Below are 21,914 nucleotides of genomic sequence, written 5' to 3'. Positions count from 1 at the left end.
CAGAGGGTGTGTACATAACACCAGTATACAGAGGGTGTATATATAACACCAGTATACAGAGGGTGTGTACATAACACCAGTATACAGAGGGTGTATATATAACACCAGTATACAGAGGGTGTGTACATAACACCAGTATACAGAGGGTGTATATATAACACCAGTATACAGAGGGTGTATATATAACACCAGTATACAGAGGGTGTGTATATAACACCGGTATACAGAGGGTGTATATATAACACCGGTATACAGGGGGTGTATATATAACACCAGTATACAGAGGGTGTATATATAACACCAGTATACAGAGGGTGTGTATATAACACCGGTATACAGAGGGTGTGTATATAACACCAGTATACAGGGGGTGTATATATAACAACAGTATACAGAGGGTGTATATATAACACCAGTATACAGAGGGTGTGTATATATAACACCGGTATTCAGAGGGTGTATATATAACACCAGTATACAGAGGGTGTGTATATAACACCAGTATACAGAGGGTGTGTATATAACACCGGTATACAGAGGGTGTATATATAACACCAGTATACAGAGGGTGTATATATAACACCGGTATACAGAGGGTGTATATATATAACACCGGTATTCAGAGGGTGTGTATATAACACCAGTATACAGAGGGTGTATATATAACACCGGTATACAGGGGGTGTGTATATAACACCGGTATACAGGGGGTGTATATATAACACCAGTATACAGAGGGTGTATATATAACACCAGTATACAGAGGGTGTGTATATAACACCGGTATACAGAGGGTGTGTATATAACACCAGTATACAGGGGGTGTATATATAACACCAGTATACAGAGGGTGTGTACATAACACCAGTATACAGAGGGTGTATATATAACACCAGTATACAGAGGGTGTGTACATAACACCAGTATACAGAGGGTGTATATATAACACCGGTATACAGAGGGTGTGTATATATAACACCGGTATTCAGAGGGTGTATATATAACACCGGTATACAATGGGTGTATATATAACACTGGTATATAGGGGGTTTATATATAACACCGGTATACAGAGGGTGTGTATATAACACCGGTATACAGAGGGTGTATATATAACACTGGTATACGGGGGGTGTATATATAACACCGGTATACAGAGGGTGTATATATAACACCGGTATACAGAGGGTGTATATATAACACCGGTATACAGGGGGTGTATATATAACACCGGTATACAGAGGGTGTATATATAACACCGGTATACAGAGGGTGTATATATAACACCGGTATACAGAGGGTGTATATATAACACCGGTATACAGAGGGTGTGTATATATAACACTGGTATACGGGGGGTGTATATATAACACCGGTATACAGAGGGTGTATATATAACACCGGTATACAGAGGGTGTATATATAACACCGGTATACAGGGGGTGTATATATAACACCGGTATACAGAGGGTGTATATATAACACCGGTATACAGAGGGTGTATATATAACACCGGTATACAGAGGGTGTATATATAACACCGGTATACAGAGGGTGTATATATAACACCGGTATACAGAGGGTGTATATATAACACCGGTATACAGGGGGTGTATATATAACACCGGTATACAGAGGGTGTATATATAACACCGGTATACAGAGGGTGTATATATAACACCGGTATACAGAGGGTGTATATATAACACTGGTATACAGGGGGTGTATATATAACACTGGTATACGGGGGGTGTATATATAACACCGGTATACAGAGGGTGTATATATAACACCGGTATACATAGGGTGTATATATAACACCGGTATACAATGGGTGTATATATAGCACTGGTATATAGGGGGTTTATATATAACACCGGTATACAGAGGGTGTATATATAACACCGGTATACAGAGGGTGTATATATAACACTGGTATACGGGGGGTGTATATATAACACCGGTATACAATGGGTGTATATATAGCACTGGTATATAGGGGGTTTATATATAACACCGGTATACAGAGGGTGTATATATAACACCGGTATACAGAGGGTGTATATATAACAATGGTATATAGGGGTGTTATATATACACCCATTGTATACTGGTGTTATATAAACAATGGTATACAATGGGCGTATATATAACACTGGTATACAGAGGGTGTATATATAACACTGGTATACAGGGGGTGTATATATAACACTGGTATACAGGGGGTGTATATATAACACTGGTATACGGGGGGTGTATATATAACACTGGTATACGGGGGGTGTATATATAACACCGGTATACAGAGGGTGTATATATAACACCGGTATACAGAGGGTGTATATATAACACTGGTATACGGGGGGTGTATATATAACACCGGTATACAATGGGTGTATATATAGCACTGGTATATAGGGGGTTTATATATAACACCGGTATACAGAGGGTGTATATATAACACTGGTATACAGGGGGTGTATATATAACACTGGTATACGGGGGGTGTATATATAACACCGGTATACAGAGGGTGTATATATAACACCGGTATACAGAGGGTGTATATATAACACTGGTATACGGGGGGTGTATATATAACACCGGTATACAATGGGTGTATATATAGCACTGGTATATAGGGGGTTTATATATAACACCGGTATACAGAGGGTGTATATATAACACCGGTATACAGAGGGTGTATATATAACAATGGTATATAGGGGTGTTTATATAACACCAGTATACAATGGGTGTATATATAACAATGGTATACAATGGGCGTATATATAACACCGGTATACAATGGGTGTATATATAACACTGGTATATAGGGGTGTTTATATAACACCAGTATACAGGGATTTTGGTGCCGTTCATGTCTGAACCGTTTTATATTGGGGTTTTTTGCTGATTACGAGTACGACTGCGGTTTCTCAGATATTTAAGAATTACAGTATTTCCGGCTTTTCTGTCATTAATAATAAATAATTTCCGTTTTTTAGGATATTTTATTACCGACACCAATAGTCAGAACACTAAACTCCATTGTGTCTGTGATCACACGTCGCCGTCATTATTATCACGGATGAATTATCTCAAAAACTAGAACAAATTCAGCCAAAGGCCCGACGTCCATTCAGAAATCGCTGGCAGCTGATGGTCGTCATATTGTGGAGCCGTCGCTGACCTGTAACGAGCTTCGTGCACAGTAGAGGCTTGTGAGCCGTGATGCAGGCCGTGGCCCCGGGCGGGGAGCGCTCCACTAGTCGCACTAGTATATAATAAATCAGCGCTGGAGCTGGGAACCGGCCGGAGGCCACGGACACGCAGCGCGCTCAGCCAGCAGGTTCACCGGCTCATTTCTGAGAAGCCGCAGCTCTAACCTGGTCTTCGTGTTTCAGAACTACACGTGTCAGCATTTATTACACAGGTTCATATGTAGCAGAGCTGGAGCTGCGCGCGCACTGCACCGCTTCTTACACCTATGAATCCTCCTGATTGATACGGATTGTCCTTTTTAATTCTTCTTGAAGGTCCTGGTACCGTGCGCAGCGTCTCATCACATCTCGTGCCGACCCTGCTGTGTTTTATGTGTCCACAGACCAGAACTATGAACATCGGAGCCATCAGGGATTTGGGAGTTCCCTTGGCTCCCGATGTTCTTCATCTCCTTATGCTGATCAGTTCCTGGTATCTGTGACCTCATTTTCTTGGGTTGTCGCCATCAGAACAGAATGATCCTGGCGTTCTTCACTTTATTTCCAAAATACTTGTGTTTGTTGTGAGGGTGATAATGGAGGCTTTATGTGAACCTGCAATAATGCTCCTCAGTCTGATAAAAACAATGAGCCTTAATGTTCGTGCTCCACCCAATGAGGTGTGATGTCCCCCGAGGTGGCGTCTGCCATGGTGGACACTACTCTGAGCCTGACACCGTCAGATGCTGAAAATAATCCGGAAAATCGGATTTCAGTACGAGGGCGCACGGCGCCTTGGGATTTCTAGTATGGGACCACCTGTGCCTCTGGCTCCTTGTGTGGGGTCTTGTCGGTGCCTCTAGCTCCTGGTGCAGCTCTCACTGCCGCCTCTGGTTTCTGGTGCAGCTCTCACTGCCGCCTCTGGTTTCTGGTGCAGGGTTTGTCGGTGCCTCTGGTTTCTGGTGCGGGGTTTGTCGGTGCCTCTGGTTTCTGGTGCGGGGCTTGTCGGTGCCTCTGGTTTCTGGTGCGGGGCTTGTCGGTGCCTCTGGTTTCTGGTGCGGGGCTTGTCGGTGCCTCTGGTTCCTGGTGCAGCTCCCGCCGGCGTCGTCTTCTGGTTTCTGGTGCGGGGCTTGTCGGTGTCTCTGTTTCCTGGTGCAGCTCCCGCCGGCGTCGTCTTCTGTAGTCATCTGATCTGTGTTCTGATTTATGTTCAGTTTTAGCTTCATTTTACAGAGCATCAAGGTAGTGACTGGAAACCATCAGCAGGTAGGCAGACTGCTGTTGACAGGTCTATTTATGGCTGTCCAGGTAACACCTTATGTCATAGCAGGACACGTTATTCCAATGCTAAACAGAAGCAGAGGAGCCAATCCGTCAGGTGACTCGCACTCAGCTTGAGGCTGCTCTCCTTCCCCTCATGGTCTCCTTCCCCTCGTTGTCTCCTTCCCCCCTCGTTGCTTCCTTCCCCCCTCGTTGCCTCCTTCCCCCCTCGTTGCCTCCTTCCCCCCTCGTTGCCTCCTTCCCCCCTCGTTGCCTCCTTCCCCCCTCGTTGTCTCCTTCCCCCCTCGTTGCCTCCTTCCCCCCTCGTTGCCTCCTTCCCCTCTCGTTGCCTCCTTCCCCTCTCGTTGCCTCCTTCCCCTCTCGTTGCCTCCTTCCCCTCTCGTTGCCTCCTTCCCCTCTCGTTGCCTCCTTCCCCTCTCGTTGCCTCCTTCCCCTCTCGTTGCCTCCTTCCCCTCTCGTTGCCTCCTTCCCCTCTCGTTGCCTCCTTCCCCTCTCGTTGCCTCCTTCCCCTCTCGTTGCCTCCTTCCCCTCTCGTTGCCTCCTTCCCCTCTCGTTGCCTCCTTCCCCTCTCGTTGCCTCCTTCCCCCCCTCGTTGCCTCCTCCCCCTCGTTGCCTCCTCCCCCTCGTTGCCTCCTCCCCCTCGTTGCCTCCTTCCCCTCGTTGTCTCCTTCCCCCTCGTTGTCTCCTTCCCCCTCGTTGTCTCCTTCCCCCTCGTTGTCTCCTTCCCCCTCGTTGTCTCCTTCCCCCTCGTTGTCTCCTTCCCCCTCGTTGTCTCCTTCCCCCTCGTTGTCTCCTTCCCCCTCGTTGTCTCCTTCCCCCTCGTTGTCTCCTTCCCCCTCGTTGTCTCCTTCCCCTCGTTGTCTCCTTCCCCTCGTTGTCTCCTCCCCCCTCGTTGCCTCCTTCCCCCCTCGTTGCCTCCTTCCCCCCTCGTTGCCTCCTTCCCCCCTCGTTGCCTTCTTCCCCCCTCGTTGTCTCCTTCCCCCTCGTTGTCTCCTTCCCCCTCGTTGTCTCCTTCCCCCTCGTTGTCTCCTCCCCCCTCGTTGTCTCCTCCCCCCTCGTTGCCTCCTTCCCCCCTCGTTGCCTCCTTCCCCCCTCGTTGCCTCCTTCCCCCCTCGTTGCCTCCTTCCCCCCCTCGTTGCCTCCTCCCCCTCGTTGCCTCCTCCCCCTCGTTGTCTCCTTCCCCCTCGTTGTCTCCTTCCCCCTCGTTGTCTCCTTCCCCTCGTTGCCTCCTTCCCCCCTCGTTGCCTCCTTCCCCCCTCATTGCCTTCTTCCCCCCTCGTTGTCTCCTTCCCCCTCGTTGCCTCCTTCCCCCCTCGTTGCCTCCTTCCCCCCTCGTTGCCTCCTTCCCCCCTCGTTGCCTCCTTCCCCCCTCGTTGCCTCCTTCCCCCCTCGTTGCCTCCTTCCCCCCTCGTTGCCTCCTTCCCCCCTCGTTGCCTTCTTCCCCCCTCGTTGTCTCCTTCCCCCTCGTTGTCTCCTTCCCCCTCGTTGCCTCTTCTCAATATGCAGACATGTATTACTAGATGTGGATTAGTAAATGGCACTTCCTCCTAGGAGTCCAGCCGGGGAGGGGGGTGTTGGACATTCACTGGGGGTCTCTTCTGATGTTGTGCTGTCTCTGTGATCTCCCATGTAATCGTGTCATTCCTGCAGCAGAAATTACAACTTTCCATTTCTCTCCCATGAACGTCGCTCTGCGCGGCAGTGTCGTGATGCCCGGGCTCTGTATAACTGGCCGTGTGATGACCTTACAGCCAGACACAGCGCAGTGTCCCCCCGGCCTGAGTCCTGCCTGGACGATGCGTGTAAAAAGGTAGAGACGTCTGCACAGAGCACGAGACTGCACTGTATACGTGTGCAATCCCCTGATCTGACGGGGCACGATCCCTCCTCCAGTCACCCCGCCGGCACGGACGTCATGTAGTGTCAGGCGCCGTCAGTCCTCACAGCACAGCCCTCCGCATCCATCATCCTAGCTCGCTGAGCAGGTGTCTGGATAATGGTGGTAGTAGTGATTAGTCAGTGTCTCTGGGTATGTTCGGTGCACAGGTTCACGCAGTGAATGATGGCTGCGGTCGGTGTCCTGCCCTCCGTCAGTTCTGTGCCTTCCCCTATATAAAGTACTGCTGGTTACCAGGGAAGCCGCAGACCTTCAGGTTTCCTCCATCAGTCACCGGATAATGATTAATGGGAAATACTAAAATTAGAAACCATAAAGTGACAGAGTGGTGGAATATGTCCGTATATACCCGCAGCAGATCATTTACTGGACCTGAGCAGTAATTGGCAGCTTAATATGGGTTCAAGCTGCAAAGTGAACCCCAGAGAGATGTGATGTGTGCCGGTATCACAGGAGCAAGGGTGCATTGGCGGGGCTTCTGCTGCAAATGTGCGCGGATATCATCAGTATGAGGTTAAGGCAGAGCGTCCATTTTGGTGGCTGCGGATGTGTGCAGGTATTCACAGGATGGGGACGTGGTGGTGGCTGCAGATGTGTGCGGCTATCACCAGGATGGGGACGTGGTGGTGGCTGCAGATGTGTGCGGGTATCAAAGGAACGAGGACGTGGTGGTGGCTGCAGATGTGTGCAGGTATCACAGGAATGAGGACGTGGTGGTGGCTGCAGATGTGTGCGGGTATCACAGGAACGAGGACGTGGTGGTGGCTGCAGATGTGTGCAGGTATCACAGGAATGAGGACGTGGTGGTGGCTGCAGATGTGTGCAGGTATCAAAGGAACGAGGACGTGGTGGTGGCTGCAGATGTGTGCAGGTATCACAGGAATGAGGACGTGGTGGTGGCTGCAGATGTGTGCGGGTATCACAGGAACGAGGACGTGGTGGTGGCTGTAGATGTGTGCGGGTATCACAGGAACGAGGGCGTGGTGGCTGCAGATGTGTGCGGGTATCACAGGAACGAGGACGTGGTGGTGGCTGTAGATGTGTGCGGTTATCACAGGAACGAGGGCGTGGTGGCTGCAGATGTGTGCGGCTTTCACCAGGATGGGGAAGTGGTGGTGGCTGCAGATGTGTGCGGCTATTACCAGGATGGGGACGTGGTGGTGGCTGCAAATGTTTGCGGGTATCACAGGAACGAGGACGTGGTGGTGCCTGTAGATGTGTGCAGGTATCACAGGAAAGAGGACGTGGTGGTGGCTGCAGATGTGTGCGGGTATCACAGGAACGAGGACGTGGTGGTGCCTGTAGATGTGTGCGGGTATCACAGGAACGAGGACGTGGTGGTGGCTGCAGATGTGTGCGGGTATCACAGGAACGAGGACGTGGTGGTGGCTGCAGATGTGTGCGGGTATCACAGGAACGAGGACGTGGTGGTGGCTGCAGATGTGTGCGGGTATCACAGGAACGAGGACGTGGTGGTGCCTGTAGATGTGTGCAGGTATCACAGGAATGAGGACGTGGTGGTGGTTGCAGATGTGTGCGGGTATCACATGAACGAGGACATGGTGGTGGCTGTAGATGTGTGCAGGTATCACAGGAACGAGGACATGGTGGCTGCAGATGTGTGCGTGTATCACAGGAACGAGGACGTGGTGGTGGCTGCAGATGTGTGCAGGTATCACAGGAATGAGGACGTGGTGGTGGCTGCAGATGTGTGCGGCTATCACCAGGATGGGGACGTGGTGGTGGCTGTAGATGTGTGCGGGTATCACAGGAACGAGGACGTGGTGGCTGCAGATGTGTGCAGGTATTACAGGAATGAGGACGTGGTGGCTGTAGATGTGGGCGGGTATCACAGGAACGAGGACGTGGTGGTGGCTGCAGATGTGCGCGTATCACAGGAACGAGGACGTGGTGGTGGTTGTAGATGTGGGCGGGTATCACAGGAACGAGGACGTGGTGGTGGCTGTAGATGTGTGCGGTGTGAAGAAAGCCCCTGTTCCTCCCACGTCACCAATCCGTGACGTCACTACACAGGCACAGCTCTCCGGCGCCCCCTTTGTCTCTCAGGTCAGTAAGGGAACTGCACCTAGAGCAAATGGCCGCCGGGGAGACTGCCCTGTTACCCACACTGGGTATTCTAGGATTCGCAATCAGAGTAAAAGGATCAGCCCAAAATTAATTTATGATTTAATTGCCTTAAGGGTGCACTAGGTAATTACAAGAAATATACAATCACAATATGTCAAGAGTTACAGTCAGAGTACAATACAACAACAATGATACAAGGCTTAAGGTATAAAGCTGGAGGTCACTTTACCAGGTTAGAGGTCGCTTGTGGAAGCCGGGGGGCGCAGCGTTCCGCAGGTCCAAAACTTTAGTTGCCGGGCAGCCCCCAGAAAGCGTGTGCTTGCTCCCCTCTGGCTGGCATGCCCTGTTTCTTAGGTGGTCATCTTCTGTGTGTCACCCGCTCTCCACATGTTCCAGCTCTTAACCCTGCCGTGTCCCTCCCCCTGTAGCTGGGTGGACTTAGCAATCTCCACCCCTCTGCCTCCCTGCAAGATTTATTCCAATATCTAATAAATGGGATAACTTCTCTCAGGATGATCGGATCAGCCCACGGGCAGTACCAGCGCCTGTGGTTTGTTCTGCCGGTCGGACAGGGATCAAACCTGGACCCATTCAGTCCCCGTGGGAGGCTGATCTCTATATCTCGGGTTTCAGACCTCCCAGGGACACAGGAGTCGCACTATTAGATGCACAATTTCTTTAGGACGAGGGGAATATTTTTATGAGCCGGTACCTCGGATTATGCATCCATAATTCATGATTCCCTGTTGTAGACGGTTTGACTGGACAGCCATAAGAGATGTGTATCCAGTGCAGGGTGGATAAAAATCAATGTTTTTTTAAAAAAAATCAAAAAAATCGGATTTTTTTGATTTAAATCGGATTTTTTTGATTTAAATCGGATTTTTTTCAATAAACTGCTTTTTGAGGAAAATATTTTACCATCCAAAGGTTCTTCCATCATGAGATAAAGCTGAGTTGTTTAACTCAGTAGAATAAAGGCTGTATATGTGTAACATTCACAATGCCATGCTCTTCCAGAGGTTTCTGTAGGATGCTGACTATCCAACAAGTTTGGGCATGTCAACTGAATGGAAAAAGAAACTAAACCAAAAGTGAAACCAAGCTAGAAGTGTGGAATTAAAGGGGCAGTATGAACAAAATGTGGAGGCTATTAATAGTTTATACAATTAAGACATGCTGCTTTTAAACACCTACCTATTGCCATATAGTAAAACAAAAAAGATTTTTACTTACTTTGGGGTCCCCCCCTCACCCTGGCGTTAGATTGTTGCCCCTAGTTTCGTCCGTGTAACTATGGGCGCACATGCGCACTGCTCTCACTTCTCATTTTAATCGTGATTTATATTAAAAAAAACCTTTTGATTTAAATCAGTGATTTAAATCATGATTAAAATCATGATTTAAATCGATCCGATTTAAATAGAAAAAAATCTTTTGATTTAAATCGTGATTTAAATCATGATTTAAATCGGCGTGATTTAAATCAATCCACCCTGATCCAGTGGCCACTTGACATGCGTGGTTTAATTAAGCCCCCAGGCATTTCCAAGCCCCCTGCTGGTGTGGTTTCCTCCCTGAGCTTTGAAGTACCTTCTGCAATCTCCTCTGAGCTCAGCCGATTACCATACTAATAGGCACTATGTTCATTAGAAAAGGTGGGGGCCAGGAGCACTCCTCTCTGCAGACCTGTGACCAGGAGACAAAATGGAGTCACGCCAATCTGTGTTAGTATGCCCGTCCAAGATGGCGGCTGTTCCCTCATCACATGCGGGTATCACAGGAACGAGGACGTGGTGGCTGCAGATGTGTGCGGGTATCACAGGAACGAGGACGTGGTGTGGCTGTAGATGTGTGCGGGTATCACCAGCATGGGGATGTGGTGGTGGCTGTAGATGTGTGCGGGTATCACCAGCATGGGGACGTGGTGGTGGCTGCAGATGTGTGCGGCTATCACCAGGTTGGGGACGTGGTGGTGGCTGCAGATGTGTGCGGGTATCAAAGGAACGAGGACGTGGTGGTGGCTGCAGATGTGTGCAGGTATCACAGGAACGAGGACGTGGTGTGGCTGTAGATGTGTGCGGGTATCACCAGCATGGGGATGTGGTGGTGGCTGTAGATGTGTGCGGGTATCACCAGCATGGGGATGTGGTGGTGGCTGTAGATGTGTGCGGGTATCACCAGCATGGGGATGTGGTGGTGGCTGCAGATGTGTGCGGCTATCACCAGGATGGGGACGTGGTGGTGGCTGAAGATGTGTGCGGGTATCACAGGAACGAGGATGTGGTGGTGGCTGTAGATGTGTGCGGGTATCACCAGCATGGGGACGTGGTGGTGGCTGCAGATGTGTGCGGCTATCACCAGGTTGGGGACGTGGTGGTGGCTGCAGATGTGTGCGGGTATCAAAGGAACGAGGACGTGGTGGTGGCTGCAGATGTGTGCAGGTATCACAGGAATGAGGACGTGGTGGTGGCGGCTGTAGATGTGTGCGGTTATCACAGGAATGAGGGCGTGGTGGCTGCAGATATGTGCGGCTTTCACCAGGATGGGGAAGTGGTGGTGGCTGCAGATGTGTGCGGCTATTACCAGGATGGGGACGTGGTGGTGGCTGCAGATGTGTGCGGGTATCACAGGAACGAGGACGTGGTGGTGGCTGCAGATGTGTGCGGGTATCACAGGAACGAGGACGTGGTGGTGCCTGTAGATGTGTGCAGGTATCACAGGAATGAGGACGTGGTGGTGGTTGCAAATGTGTGCGGGTATCACATGAACGAGGACATGGTGGTGGCTGTAGATGTGTGCAGGTATCACAGGAACGAGGACGTGGTGGCTGCAGATGTGTGCGTGTATCACAGGAACGAGGACATGGTGGTGGCTGCAGATGTGTGCAGGTATCACAGGAATGAGGACGTGGTGGTGGCTGCAGATGTGTGCGGCTATCTCCAGGATGGGGACGTGGTGGTGGCTGCAGATGTGGGCGGGTATCACAGGAACGAGCACGTGGTGGCTGCAGATGTGTGCAGGTATCACAGGAATGAGGACGTGGTGGCTGTAGATGTGGGCGGGTTTCACAGGAACGAGGACGTGGTGGTGGCTGCAGATGTGCGCGTATCACAGGAACGAGGACGTGGTGGTGGCTGCAGATGTGTGCGGGTATCACATGAACGAGGACGTGGTGGTGGCTGCCGATGTGTGCGTGTATCACAGGAACGAGGACGTGGTGGCTGCAGATGTGTGCGGGTATCACAGGAACGAGGACGTGGTGGTGCCTGTAGATGTGTGCGGGTATCACAGGAACGAGGACGTGGTGGTGGCTGCAGATGTGTGCGGGTATCACATGAACGAGGACGTGGTGGTGCCTGTAGATGTGTGCGGGTATCACAGGAACGAGGACATGGTGGTGGCTGCAGATGTGTGCAGGTATCACGGGAATGAGGACGTGGTGGTGGCTGCAGATGTGTGCGGCTATCACCAGGATGGGGACGTGGTGGTAGCTGCAGATGTGGGCGGGTATCACAGGAACGAGGACGTGGTGGTTGTTGTAGATGTGGGCGGGTATCACAGGAACGAGGACGTGGTGGTTGTTGTAGATGTGTGCGTGTATCACAGGAACGAGGACGTGGTGGCTGCAGATGTGTGCGGGTATCACAGGAACGAGGACGTGGTGGTGCCTGTAGATGTGTGCGGGTATCACGGGAATGAGGACGTGGTGGTGGCTGTAGATGTGTGCAGGTATCACAGGAACGAGGACGTGGTGGTGTCTGTAGATGTGTGCAGGTATCACAGTCATCAGTTTGTCTTCACGTTTATTATTCAGTTCTTTCTTCTATTTGTCGTGTGCTGGGTAATAACTTTGTATATTGGGTGCATTGGGCAATGAAATAAATGGACGCCAGAACTGCGGCACCAACCTCATGAATGTGGACGCTGCACCATTGCGCACACATCGGCGGCTCGCTGTGGTCCACGTTTCTGCTTCCCTCGTATGTGCCACTTCCTGCCAGTAATGGAGCAGACAATGTGATGTGGACGTGTCACCTGATAGTCTTGGAGGGTCCTGGCTGATATTTGCTTCTTTGACTACTTTCTCATCATTTCAGGCGGCGCAGATCGTCCTGATCTCTCTGTTTGAGCTGAACACCCCGGAGTTCACCATGTTACTGGGAGCTTTGCCTAAAACTTTCCAGGACGGCGCAACAAAACTACTGCACAACCATCTGAAGAACTCCAGCAACAGCAGCATGGTAATATACAGCTTCTCCTGCGGTATATGGCGCCCCTTGTCTCCCCTGCTGCTGTATATGGCTCCCCGCGCCTCCCCTGCTGCTGTATATGGCGCCCCACGTCTCCCCTGCTGCTCTATATGGCTCCCCACGTCTCCCCTGCTGCTGTGTATGGCGCCCCACGTCTCCCCTGCTGTTGTATATGGCGCCCCACGTCTCCCCTGCTGCTGTATATGGCGCCCCACGTCTCCCCTGCTGCTGTATATGGCTCCCCGCGCCTCCCCTGCTGCTGTATATGGCTCCCCGCGAATCCCTTGCTGCGGTATATGACTCCTAGCACCTCCCCTGCTGCTGTATATGGTTCCTTGTGCCATCCCCTGGCCTATGTTTCCGGGTTGCTGGATGGTCTGGTATTTGTAGTTCTTTGCTCACACTGGTGCACCGTAATCTTCTGCTTCTCTATTTAGGGCTCCCCGAGTAACACCATGGGCCGAACCCCCTCTCGACATTCAAGCAGCCGGTCAAGTCCTTTGACATCTCCCACGAATTGTTCTCACGGTGGTCTCTCCCCGAGGTAACGAAGCTCCGTCCTTATTTCTGAGATCCGTTTTTTACCATCTGAGGTTTTGGATCATTTAACCATTGTGCTCCTGGGTGGTGGGCATTGTGGGGTCATCGCTGCTGGCAGATGCTTTTTTTAGTGGGTTCCAGTTGATTAATTTGCAGTAATGATCAGCAGGGGACGCTCCACTCTATTAACCCTGTATGTACTGTGCCCAGATTGCGCGTGCTCTTCATGCCTTCTCCTATATGACCCGTAGCTGCAGCTCACCCTGTGTAGATCTTTGGGGTCTTGTGAATCTGACCGATATGTGATTTCGCCATGATGCATGACCCTGTAGCAGATTTCCTCCCTTTCTCTCCCCCTCGTCCTCCCCTTGGTCCTCATGCTGCAGCCGGCTGTGGGGTTGGACCTTATGGACCCTTGAAGCCTCTCCCTGCTCCATCTCTCCCCCCTGTGCCGTCGTTCAGGCGCCTGCCCTCTCCGAGGTGACTCTGACGCTCTGCAGCCTGCGCAGTGTCGCCATATTACCCATTGCAGGGAAATCCTACCTCCGTACTCAGTGCTGCTGAACCCTCAGCCTCCATCACCAGTGCTCACGTGTGGCGCCATCTCATGCTCCATGTATCCTCCCATCACGGCGGCTCCACGTTTCCTTGCATACAGCGGCATTATATGCACTGTGGCCCTTTAGCATGGGAGCAGGATGTGGCTGCATTTCTATCATGGCCCCATAGTCTACAGTAGGGTGGGGTGTCCTCCGGACCAGCACCGTCAGATGCAGTAATATTGTGACCCCCGGTTGGTCTATCATGAATGTTGGGGTCCATCCTGCGGCGCTGGCATCGCCGGGCCTGTTCCTGCCCTCGTGTTGGGTCCTCTCTCCTGGAGTCCAATTCTTTGGGGGAATTTTGGGCCGTTCGTTCCTCGATGTGCCTGGTGCATCGTCCGGCTGCCCCACAGCACAGCGGGGTGCTCCCGGTATCTGCCATGTCGGCCACGTGACACCTGCCATCTTTACTGGAAGCAGCATGTGCATGCTTAGTATGGCGGCTGCCATGTCAGCGGGATCGGATTCACTGCTTGACCTCATCAGTCCCACTGTTTCTCTGTAATCTACCCATTGAGGCTATTGATGAGTGCAGTTCATGCGTCGTCCGCTCACCCGCGAGGTTTTGATAGCGGGAAGTTATGGGGCTGAGCGCTTTACTCTGCCTGGTCTCCTGGCCATTTACCGTCAGATGTGTCTGCGCCTCCGCTAAGGTCCTGGTTTTTCTTTCCAGTTTGCTTGATTACGACACCGAGAACCTTAATTCTGATGAAATCTACAGCTCTCTCCGCGGAGTCACTGAAGCCATAGAGAAATTCAGCTTCCGCAGCCAAGAAGATCTTAATGAGCCGATGAAGAGGGATCTGAGGAAGGACGGGGATCTGGTAGGATCGGTGTAAACGAGCTGAATGTGATGTGTCTATCCCCCTCATATCCCTCATCATCCCCCTCATCGGTGGCGTACACCAGACCTTGAGAATTGTCCTGATCCGGGTGTTTCCCGTCCTCCTAGGTCTCCCGCGAGGCTGGCATGGCATCTCCTGTAGGTGACCATCGTGGTGGATCAGACATGGTGGAAGGTGGTCGGATGGCGCTTGATAACAAGACGTCCTTGCTGAACACGCAGCCGCCGCGAGCCTTTACTGGGCCGCGTGGCCGTGAGTACAGCCCCTATCCTTACTCCGACTCCATCAACAGTTACGACAAGACCGCCCTGAAGGAAGCCGTGTTCGATGATGACATGGACCAGCTGCGCGATGGTTTGTGGCTCCATTGTCGGACGATTCTCGGGGTTTTCTGTCGGATTCTCTCACTGATACGTTCCCGTCTGTCCCTGCAGTTCCCATTGACCACTCAGACCTGGTCGCCGACCTATTGAAGGAGCTGTCCAACCACAATGAGCGAGTGGAGGAGCGGAAAGGAGCGCTGTGCGAGCTGCTGAAGATCACACGGGAGGACAACCTCGGCGTCTGGGAAGAGCACTTCAAAACCATCCTCCTCCTCCTCCTGGAGACCCTGGGAGACAAAGATGTAAGAGCCGGGATTAGCGAAGTGCAGGGGCGGAGGGGGAACGAGGAGGACATTATCCAACCTCATAATGGGGCAGCTGAAGAGTTCTGCAGCTTTCAATAACTCAGTACCTTGCGGTCATTGAATGGAAGGGTTCCAGGCCTGGGTGATCAGCACCAGGACAATGCATGTTTCCATTCACTCATGGCAAGCAGTGGTCCTGCAGTCTGCTCACATGCACTGGTCGGGTTATGACTTTCTGCTGCTTCTTCCTCTTCTTAGAATTCTTTCTTTTTTTCAGCACGCGATTCGGGCATTGGCACTGAAAGTTCTCCGGGAAATCCTGAGAAACCAACCAGCGAGGTTTAAAAACTACGCGGAGCTGACGATCATGAAGACGCTGGAGGCGCACAAGGATTCTCACAAGGAGGTAACCTTTATGGATTTCACTTCAGCTCCTTTTCTCAGTCTTCTTGCTGCCAATGAATGAAAACCTCCATTAATCTTATCCGGAGGCTGAATGTCTGACCTCACCCACCTCGCATCATATAACTCCTGGCTCCCAGCATTTACTTGCACTGACACACTGCAACAACTTCATCAGCAGTGAGCTCGGGTGGGAACAACAGGTTTTCAGCCTCTAGGATTAAACAAATTGCCCCTTATGTTACTGAGCAGAGCTGCACGGTGTCTGCAGAGCTGCCCCTTATGTTACTGAGCGGAGCTGCACGGTGTCTGCAGAGCTGCCCCTTATGTTACTGAGCAGAGCTGCCCCGGTGTCTGCAGAGCTGCCCCGGTGTCTGCAGAGCTGCCCCGGTGTCTGCAGAGCTGCCCCGGTGTCTGCAGAGCTGCCCCTTATGTTACTGAGCAGAGCTGCCCGGTGTCTGCAGTGCTGCCCCTTATGTTACTGAGCGGAGCTGCCCCGGGGTCTGAAGAGCTAACCCTTATGTTACTGAGCAGAGCTGCCCCGTAGTCTGTAGCACTGCCCCTTATGTTACTGAGCAGAGCTGCACGGTGTCTGCAGAGCTGCCCCTTATGTTACTGAGCGGAGCTGCACGGTGTCTGCAGAGCTGCCCCTTATGTTACTGAGCAGAGCTGCCCCGGTGTCTGCAGTGCTGCCCCTTATGTTACTGAGCAGAGCTGCCCGGTGTCTGCAGTGCTGCCCCTTATGTTACTGAGCGGAGCTGCCCCGGGGTCTGAAGAGCTGACCCTTATGTTACTGAGCAGAGCTGCCCCGTAGTCTGTAGCACTGTCCCTTATGTTACTGAGCGGAGCGCCCCGTAGTCTGTAGCACTGCCCCTTATGTTACTGAGCGGAGCGCCCCGGGGTCTGCAGAGCTGCCCCTTATGTTACTGAGCAGAGCTGCCCGGTGTCTGCAGTGCTGCCCCTTATGTTACTGAGCGGAGCTGCCCCGGGGTCTGAAGAGCTGACCCTTATGTTACTGAGCAGAGCTGCCCCGTAGTCTGTAGCACTGTCCCTTATGTTACTGAGCGGAGCGCCCCGGGGTCTGCAGAGCTGCCCCTTATGTTACTGAGCAGAGCTGCCCGGTGTCTGCAGAGCTGCCCCTTATGTTACTGAGCGGAGCGCCCCGGTGTCTGCAGAGCTGCCACTTATGTTACTGAGCAGAACCCCCCGGTGTCTGCAGAGCTGCCACTTATGTTACTGAGCGGAGCACTCCGGTGTCTGCAGAGCTGCCACTTATGTTACTGAGCGGAGCGCCCCGGTGTCTGCAGAGCTGCCACTTATGTTACTGAGCGGAGCACTCCGGTGTCTGCAGAGCTGCCCCTTATGTTACTGAGCGGAGCACTCCGGTGTCTGCAGAGCTGCCCCTTATGTTACTGAGCGGAGCACTCCGGTGTCTGCAGAGCTGCCCCTTATGTTACTGAGCGGAGCGCCCCGGTGTCTGCAGAGCTGCCACTTATGTTACTGAGCGGAGCTGCCCGGTGTCTGCAGAGCTGCCCCTTATGTTACTGAGCGGAGCACTCCGGTGTCTGCAGAGCTGCCACTTATGTTACTGAGCGGAGCGCCCCGGTGTCTGCAGAGCTGCCACTTATGTTACTGAGCGGAGCACTCCGGTGTCTGCAGAGCTGCCCCTTATGTTACTGAGCGGAGCACTCCGGTGTCTGCAGAGCTGCCCCTTATGTTACTGAGCGACGCTGCCCCGGGGTCTGCAGAGCTGCCCCTTATGTTACTGAGCGACGCTGCCCCGGGGTCTGCAGAGCTGCCCCTTATGTTACTGAGCAGAGCTGCCCGGTATCTGCAGAGCTGCCACTTATGTTACTGAGCGGAGCACTCCGGTGTCTGCAGAGCTGCCCCTTATGTTACTGAGCGACGCTGCCCCGGGGTCTGCAGAGCTGCCCCTTATGTTACTGAGCAGAGCTGCCCGGTATCTGCAGAGCTGCCACTTATGTTACTGAGCGGAGCACTCCGGTGTCTGCAGAGCTGCCCCTTATGTTACTGAGCGGAGCACTCCGGTGTCTGCAGAGCTGCCACTTATGTTACTGAGCGACGCTGCCCCGGGGTCTGCAGATAAACCTCAAGCTCTTTGGTGCCGGCGGTTATGGATTTTTGCCACTGATTCCCCGTCTGTCCCTGCAGCTCTTCTCTCCGCGGCTCGGGTCGCTCTCGCAGGTTGTGCACGGCGCGATGCAGGGGAACAGTCGCGGGTTTGTTATATTTGCTGATAAGATTCCAGGAGACATTATGTTCTGGCGTTCGCTCCTCTGACGATCTGACTCAGCGCCAGCGCTGCTTTCCTGACTCTGTGCCATCCTGGGCTGAAGCTGTGCAGACACGAGGATGTGGGCGGCTCGCTCGTCTCCTTCACTGCCCCGGCCGTCGTACTTTATCACTTTATTAATGGCTTGGGCCTCAGATGTAAAGTGAAAATTCACAGTGTCAGGTACCACAGACCCCAGGGCGGCAGCTCTGAGAATGGAGGGGTCCTGTTGTCAGACGTATTGTGTCCTCGTCTTCTGCTTGTTTCTTTGATTCTTCCCGGTCCATCGGGCTGTGGCTCCGTCTCGCAGAATGTTGTGATGAGGTGCGGCTGCTTTTCCATCAGGCTGTGGCGCAGTCTCGCAGAATGTTGTGATGAGGTGCGGCTGCTCCTGCATCGGGCTGTGGCGCAGTCTCGCAGAATGTTGTGATGAGGTGCGGCTGCTTTTCCATCAGGCTGTGGCTCCGTCTCGCAGAATGTTGTGATGAGGTGCGGCTGCTCCTCCATCGGGCTGTGGCTCCGTCTCGCAGAATGTTGTGATGAGGTGCGGCTGCTCCTCCATCGGGCTGTGGCGCAGTCTCGCAGAATGTTGTGATGAGGTGCGGCTGCTCCTCCATCGGGCTGTGGCGCAGTCTCGCAGAATGTTGTGATGAGGTGCGGCTGCTCCTCCATCGGGCTGTGGCGCAGTCTCGCAGAATGTTGTGATGAGGTGCGGCTGCTCCTCCATCGGGCTGTGGCGCAGTCTCGCAGAATGTTGTGATGAGGTGCGGCTGCTTTTCCATCGGGCTGTGGCGCAGTCTCGCAGAATGTTGTGATGAGGTGCGGCTGCTTTTCCATCGGGCTGTGGCGCAGTCTCGCAGAATGTTGTGATGAGGTGCGGCTGCTCCTCCATCGGGCTGTGGCGCAGTCTCGCAGAATGTTGTGATGAGGTGCGGCTGCTCCTCCATCGGGCTGTGGCGCAGTCTCACAGAATGTTGTGATGAGGTGCGGCTGCTTTTCCATCGGGCTGTGGCGCAGTCTCGCAGAATGTTGTGATGAGGTGCGGCTGCTTTTCCATCGGGCTGTGGCGCAGTCTCGCAGAATGTTGTGATGAGGTGCGGCTGCTCCTCCATCGGGCTGTGGCGCAGTCTCGCAGAATGTTGTGATGAGGTGCGGCTGCTTTTCCATCGGGCTGTGGCGCAGTCTCGCAGAATGTTGTGATGAGGTGCGGCTGCTTTTCCATCGGGCTGTGGCGCAGTCTCGCAGAATGTTGTGATGAGGTGCGGCTGCTCCTCCATCGGGCTGTGGCGCAGTCTCGCAGAATGTTGTGATGAGGTGCGGCTGCTCCTCCATCGGGCTGTGGCGCAGTCTCACAGAATGTTGTGATGAGGTGCGGCTGCTTTTCCATCGGGCTGTGGCGCAGTCTCGCAGAATGTTGTGATGAGGTGCGGCTGCTCCTCCATCGGGCTGTGGCGCAGTCTCGCAGAATGTTGTGATGAGGTGCGGCTGCTCCTCCATCGGGCTGTGGCGCAGTCTCGCAGAATGTTGTGATGAGGTGCGGCTGCTTTTCCATCGGGCTGTGGCGCAGTCTCGCAGAATGTTGTGATGAGGTGCGGCTGCTCCTCGCGATGTAGTGAGCAGAGTTTACTCATTAACATTGTGCCCAAGTTTTTATGCAGGAGAAAACTAATGAAGCCTGAATCATTAGCTGCATTGTTCGTTATAGTGGATTCGTGCTCCGCAGAGCGCGGCATCCCCTACATGTGATGTATGTCTGGTGTGTGTGTATGGGGGGGCTCATGTAGGCAGAGGGGCCGCAACAGTCACCAAACGTCTCCCAGATTGAATTCGTAATTGGGAAGATTCTGTGTAGTCAAGAAAATTGTGAATTAAATTCTATTTACACTGTATCCCCCCCTTCCCGTATATAATATCGGGGTGTGTACAGTTGTGCTCAAAAGTTGACACATCCCTGCAGAATTTTTGCTTTCTTTGTTTTTTTTTTTTTGTTTTGTTTTTTTTATAGAGATTATGAAGCACAGTAGTTTGACAATAAATGTCTTCATCCAACCACTAACCACGAGTGGAGGAAAAGTTTTGGTGTTATCATTCATATTCTGTGAAAAAAGAATGCAAAAATTCTGCCGGGGTGTGTAAACTTTTGAGCACAACTGTACGTGTATATAATACCGGGATGTGACTGGGGCAGTGTGTGTATGTACAGGTGCTCCTCACTAAATATACTATACTCTAACGGGTGATGACTTTTATTAGACTGACTGTCATTTGCACCGACCATTTAGGAAAATCCGAGAAAAATGTCATTTGCATAATAATTTGAAACATGGTGTACATACACACACATTATACATATATCTACACACACACACACACACTATTCATATATACACACATACACACACATTATACATATATCTACACACACACTATTCATATATACACACATACACACACATTATACATATATCTACACACACACACTATTCATATATACACACATACACACACATTACACATATATCTACACACACACACACTATTCATATATACACACATACACACACATTATACATATATCTACACACACTATTCATATATACACACATACACACACATACATATATCTACACACACACTATTCATATATACACACATACATACACACACATACATATATCTACACACACACTATTCATATATACACATACACACACATTATACATATATCTACACACACACACACACACACACACACACTATTCATATATACACACATACACACACATTATACATATATCTACACACACACTATTCATATATACACACATACACACACATTATACATATATCTACACACACACACACTATTCATATATACACACATACACACACATTACACATATATCTACACACACACACACACTATTCATATATACACACATACACACACATTATACATATATCTACACACACACACACACTATTCATATATACACACATACACACACATTATACATATATCTACACACACACTATTCATATATACACACATACATACACATTATACATATATCTACACACACACACACTTCATATATACACACATACACACACATTATACATATATCTACACACACACACACACACTATTCATATATACACACATACACACACATTATACATATATCTACACACACACACACACTATTCATATATACACACATACACACACATTATACATATATCTACACACACACTATTCATATATACACACATACACACACTATACATATATCTACACACACACTATTCATATATACACACATACATACACTATACATATATCTGCACACACACTATTCATATATACACACATACACACACATTATACATATATCTACACACACACTATTCATATATACACACATACACACACTATACATATATCTGCACACACACTATTCATATATACACACATACACACACATTATACATACATACAGGTAGTCCTCGACTTACGACGTTGATCCGTTCTTACGCGTCGTCGTAAACCGACGTAAGTTGAACCATACGTTCATACAGTACTGTACCATAATAACAGTACCGTACTGCAAACACAGATGGGTCTACCTTGCGTTTGGGAGCCATAATGAAGGGTGTTATGGCGTGCAGGAGGCTCAGTTTCCTCTGTAACCGGGTACAGTGTACAGTACTGGACTCTATAGTTCCGCCCCTGCACGTAGTTCGACTTACGACGCAAAACGTCCTAAGTCGGAATGAGGCGTCGTATAAAGCGTCGTAAACACGAAACGACGTAACCCGAGACCGTCGTAAACCGAGGACTAACTGTACACGCACACACATTATACTTAACATGCACTA

The 21,914-nt window shown here is 51.1% G+C and overlaps 1 protein-coding gene across 1 annotated transcript in view; it reads left to right on the top strand.

The window, feature by feature from the left end:
• Positions 1–21,914, top strand: part of CLASP1 (cytoplasmic linker associated protein 1) — a 148,731-nt gene that overhangs the window by 115,466 nt on the left and 11,351 nt on the right. Inside the window, exons 33-38 of the mRNA XM_077273293.1 lie at positions 12,570–12,713; positions 13,160–13,266; positions 14,538–14,688; positions 14,817–15,063; positions 15,144–15,334; positions 15,615–15,743. Coding sequence (XP_077129408.1) covers positions 12,570–12,713; positions 13,160–13,266; positions 14,538–14,688; positions 14,817–15,063; positions 15,144–15,334; positions 15,615–15,743 — 969 coding nt within the window. The remainder of the gene's footprint in view (positions 1–12,569; positions 12,714–13,159; positions 13,267–14,537; positions 14,689–14,816; positions 15,064–15,143; positions 15,335–15,614; positions 15,744–21,914) is intronic.

This window comes from Ranitomeya variabilis, chromosome 7, assembly GCF_051348905.1.
Source record: "Ranitomeya variabilis isolate aRanVar5 chromosome 7, aRanVar5.hap1, whole genome shotgun sequence".
NCBI lineage: Eukaryota > Metazoa > Chordata > Amphibia > Anura > Dendrobatidae > Ranitomeya > Ranitomeya variabilis.
The sequence above is the reverse complement of the archived record's forward strand: the minus strand, read 5'-3'. Positions and strand labels throughout refer to the sequence as shown.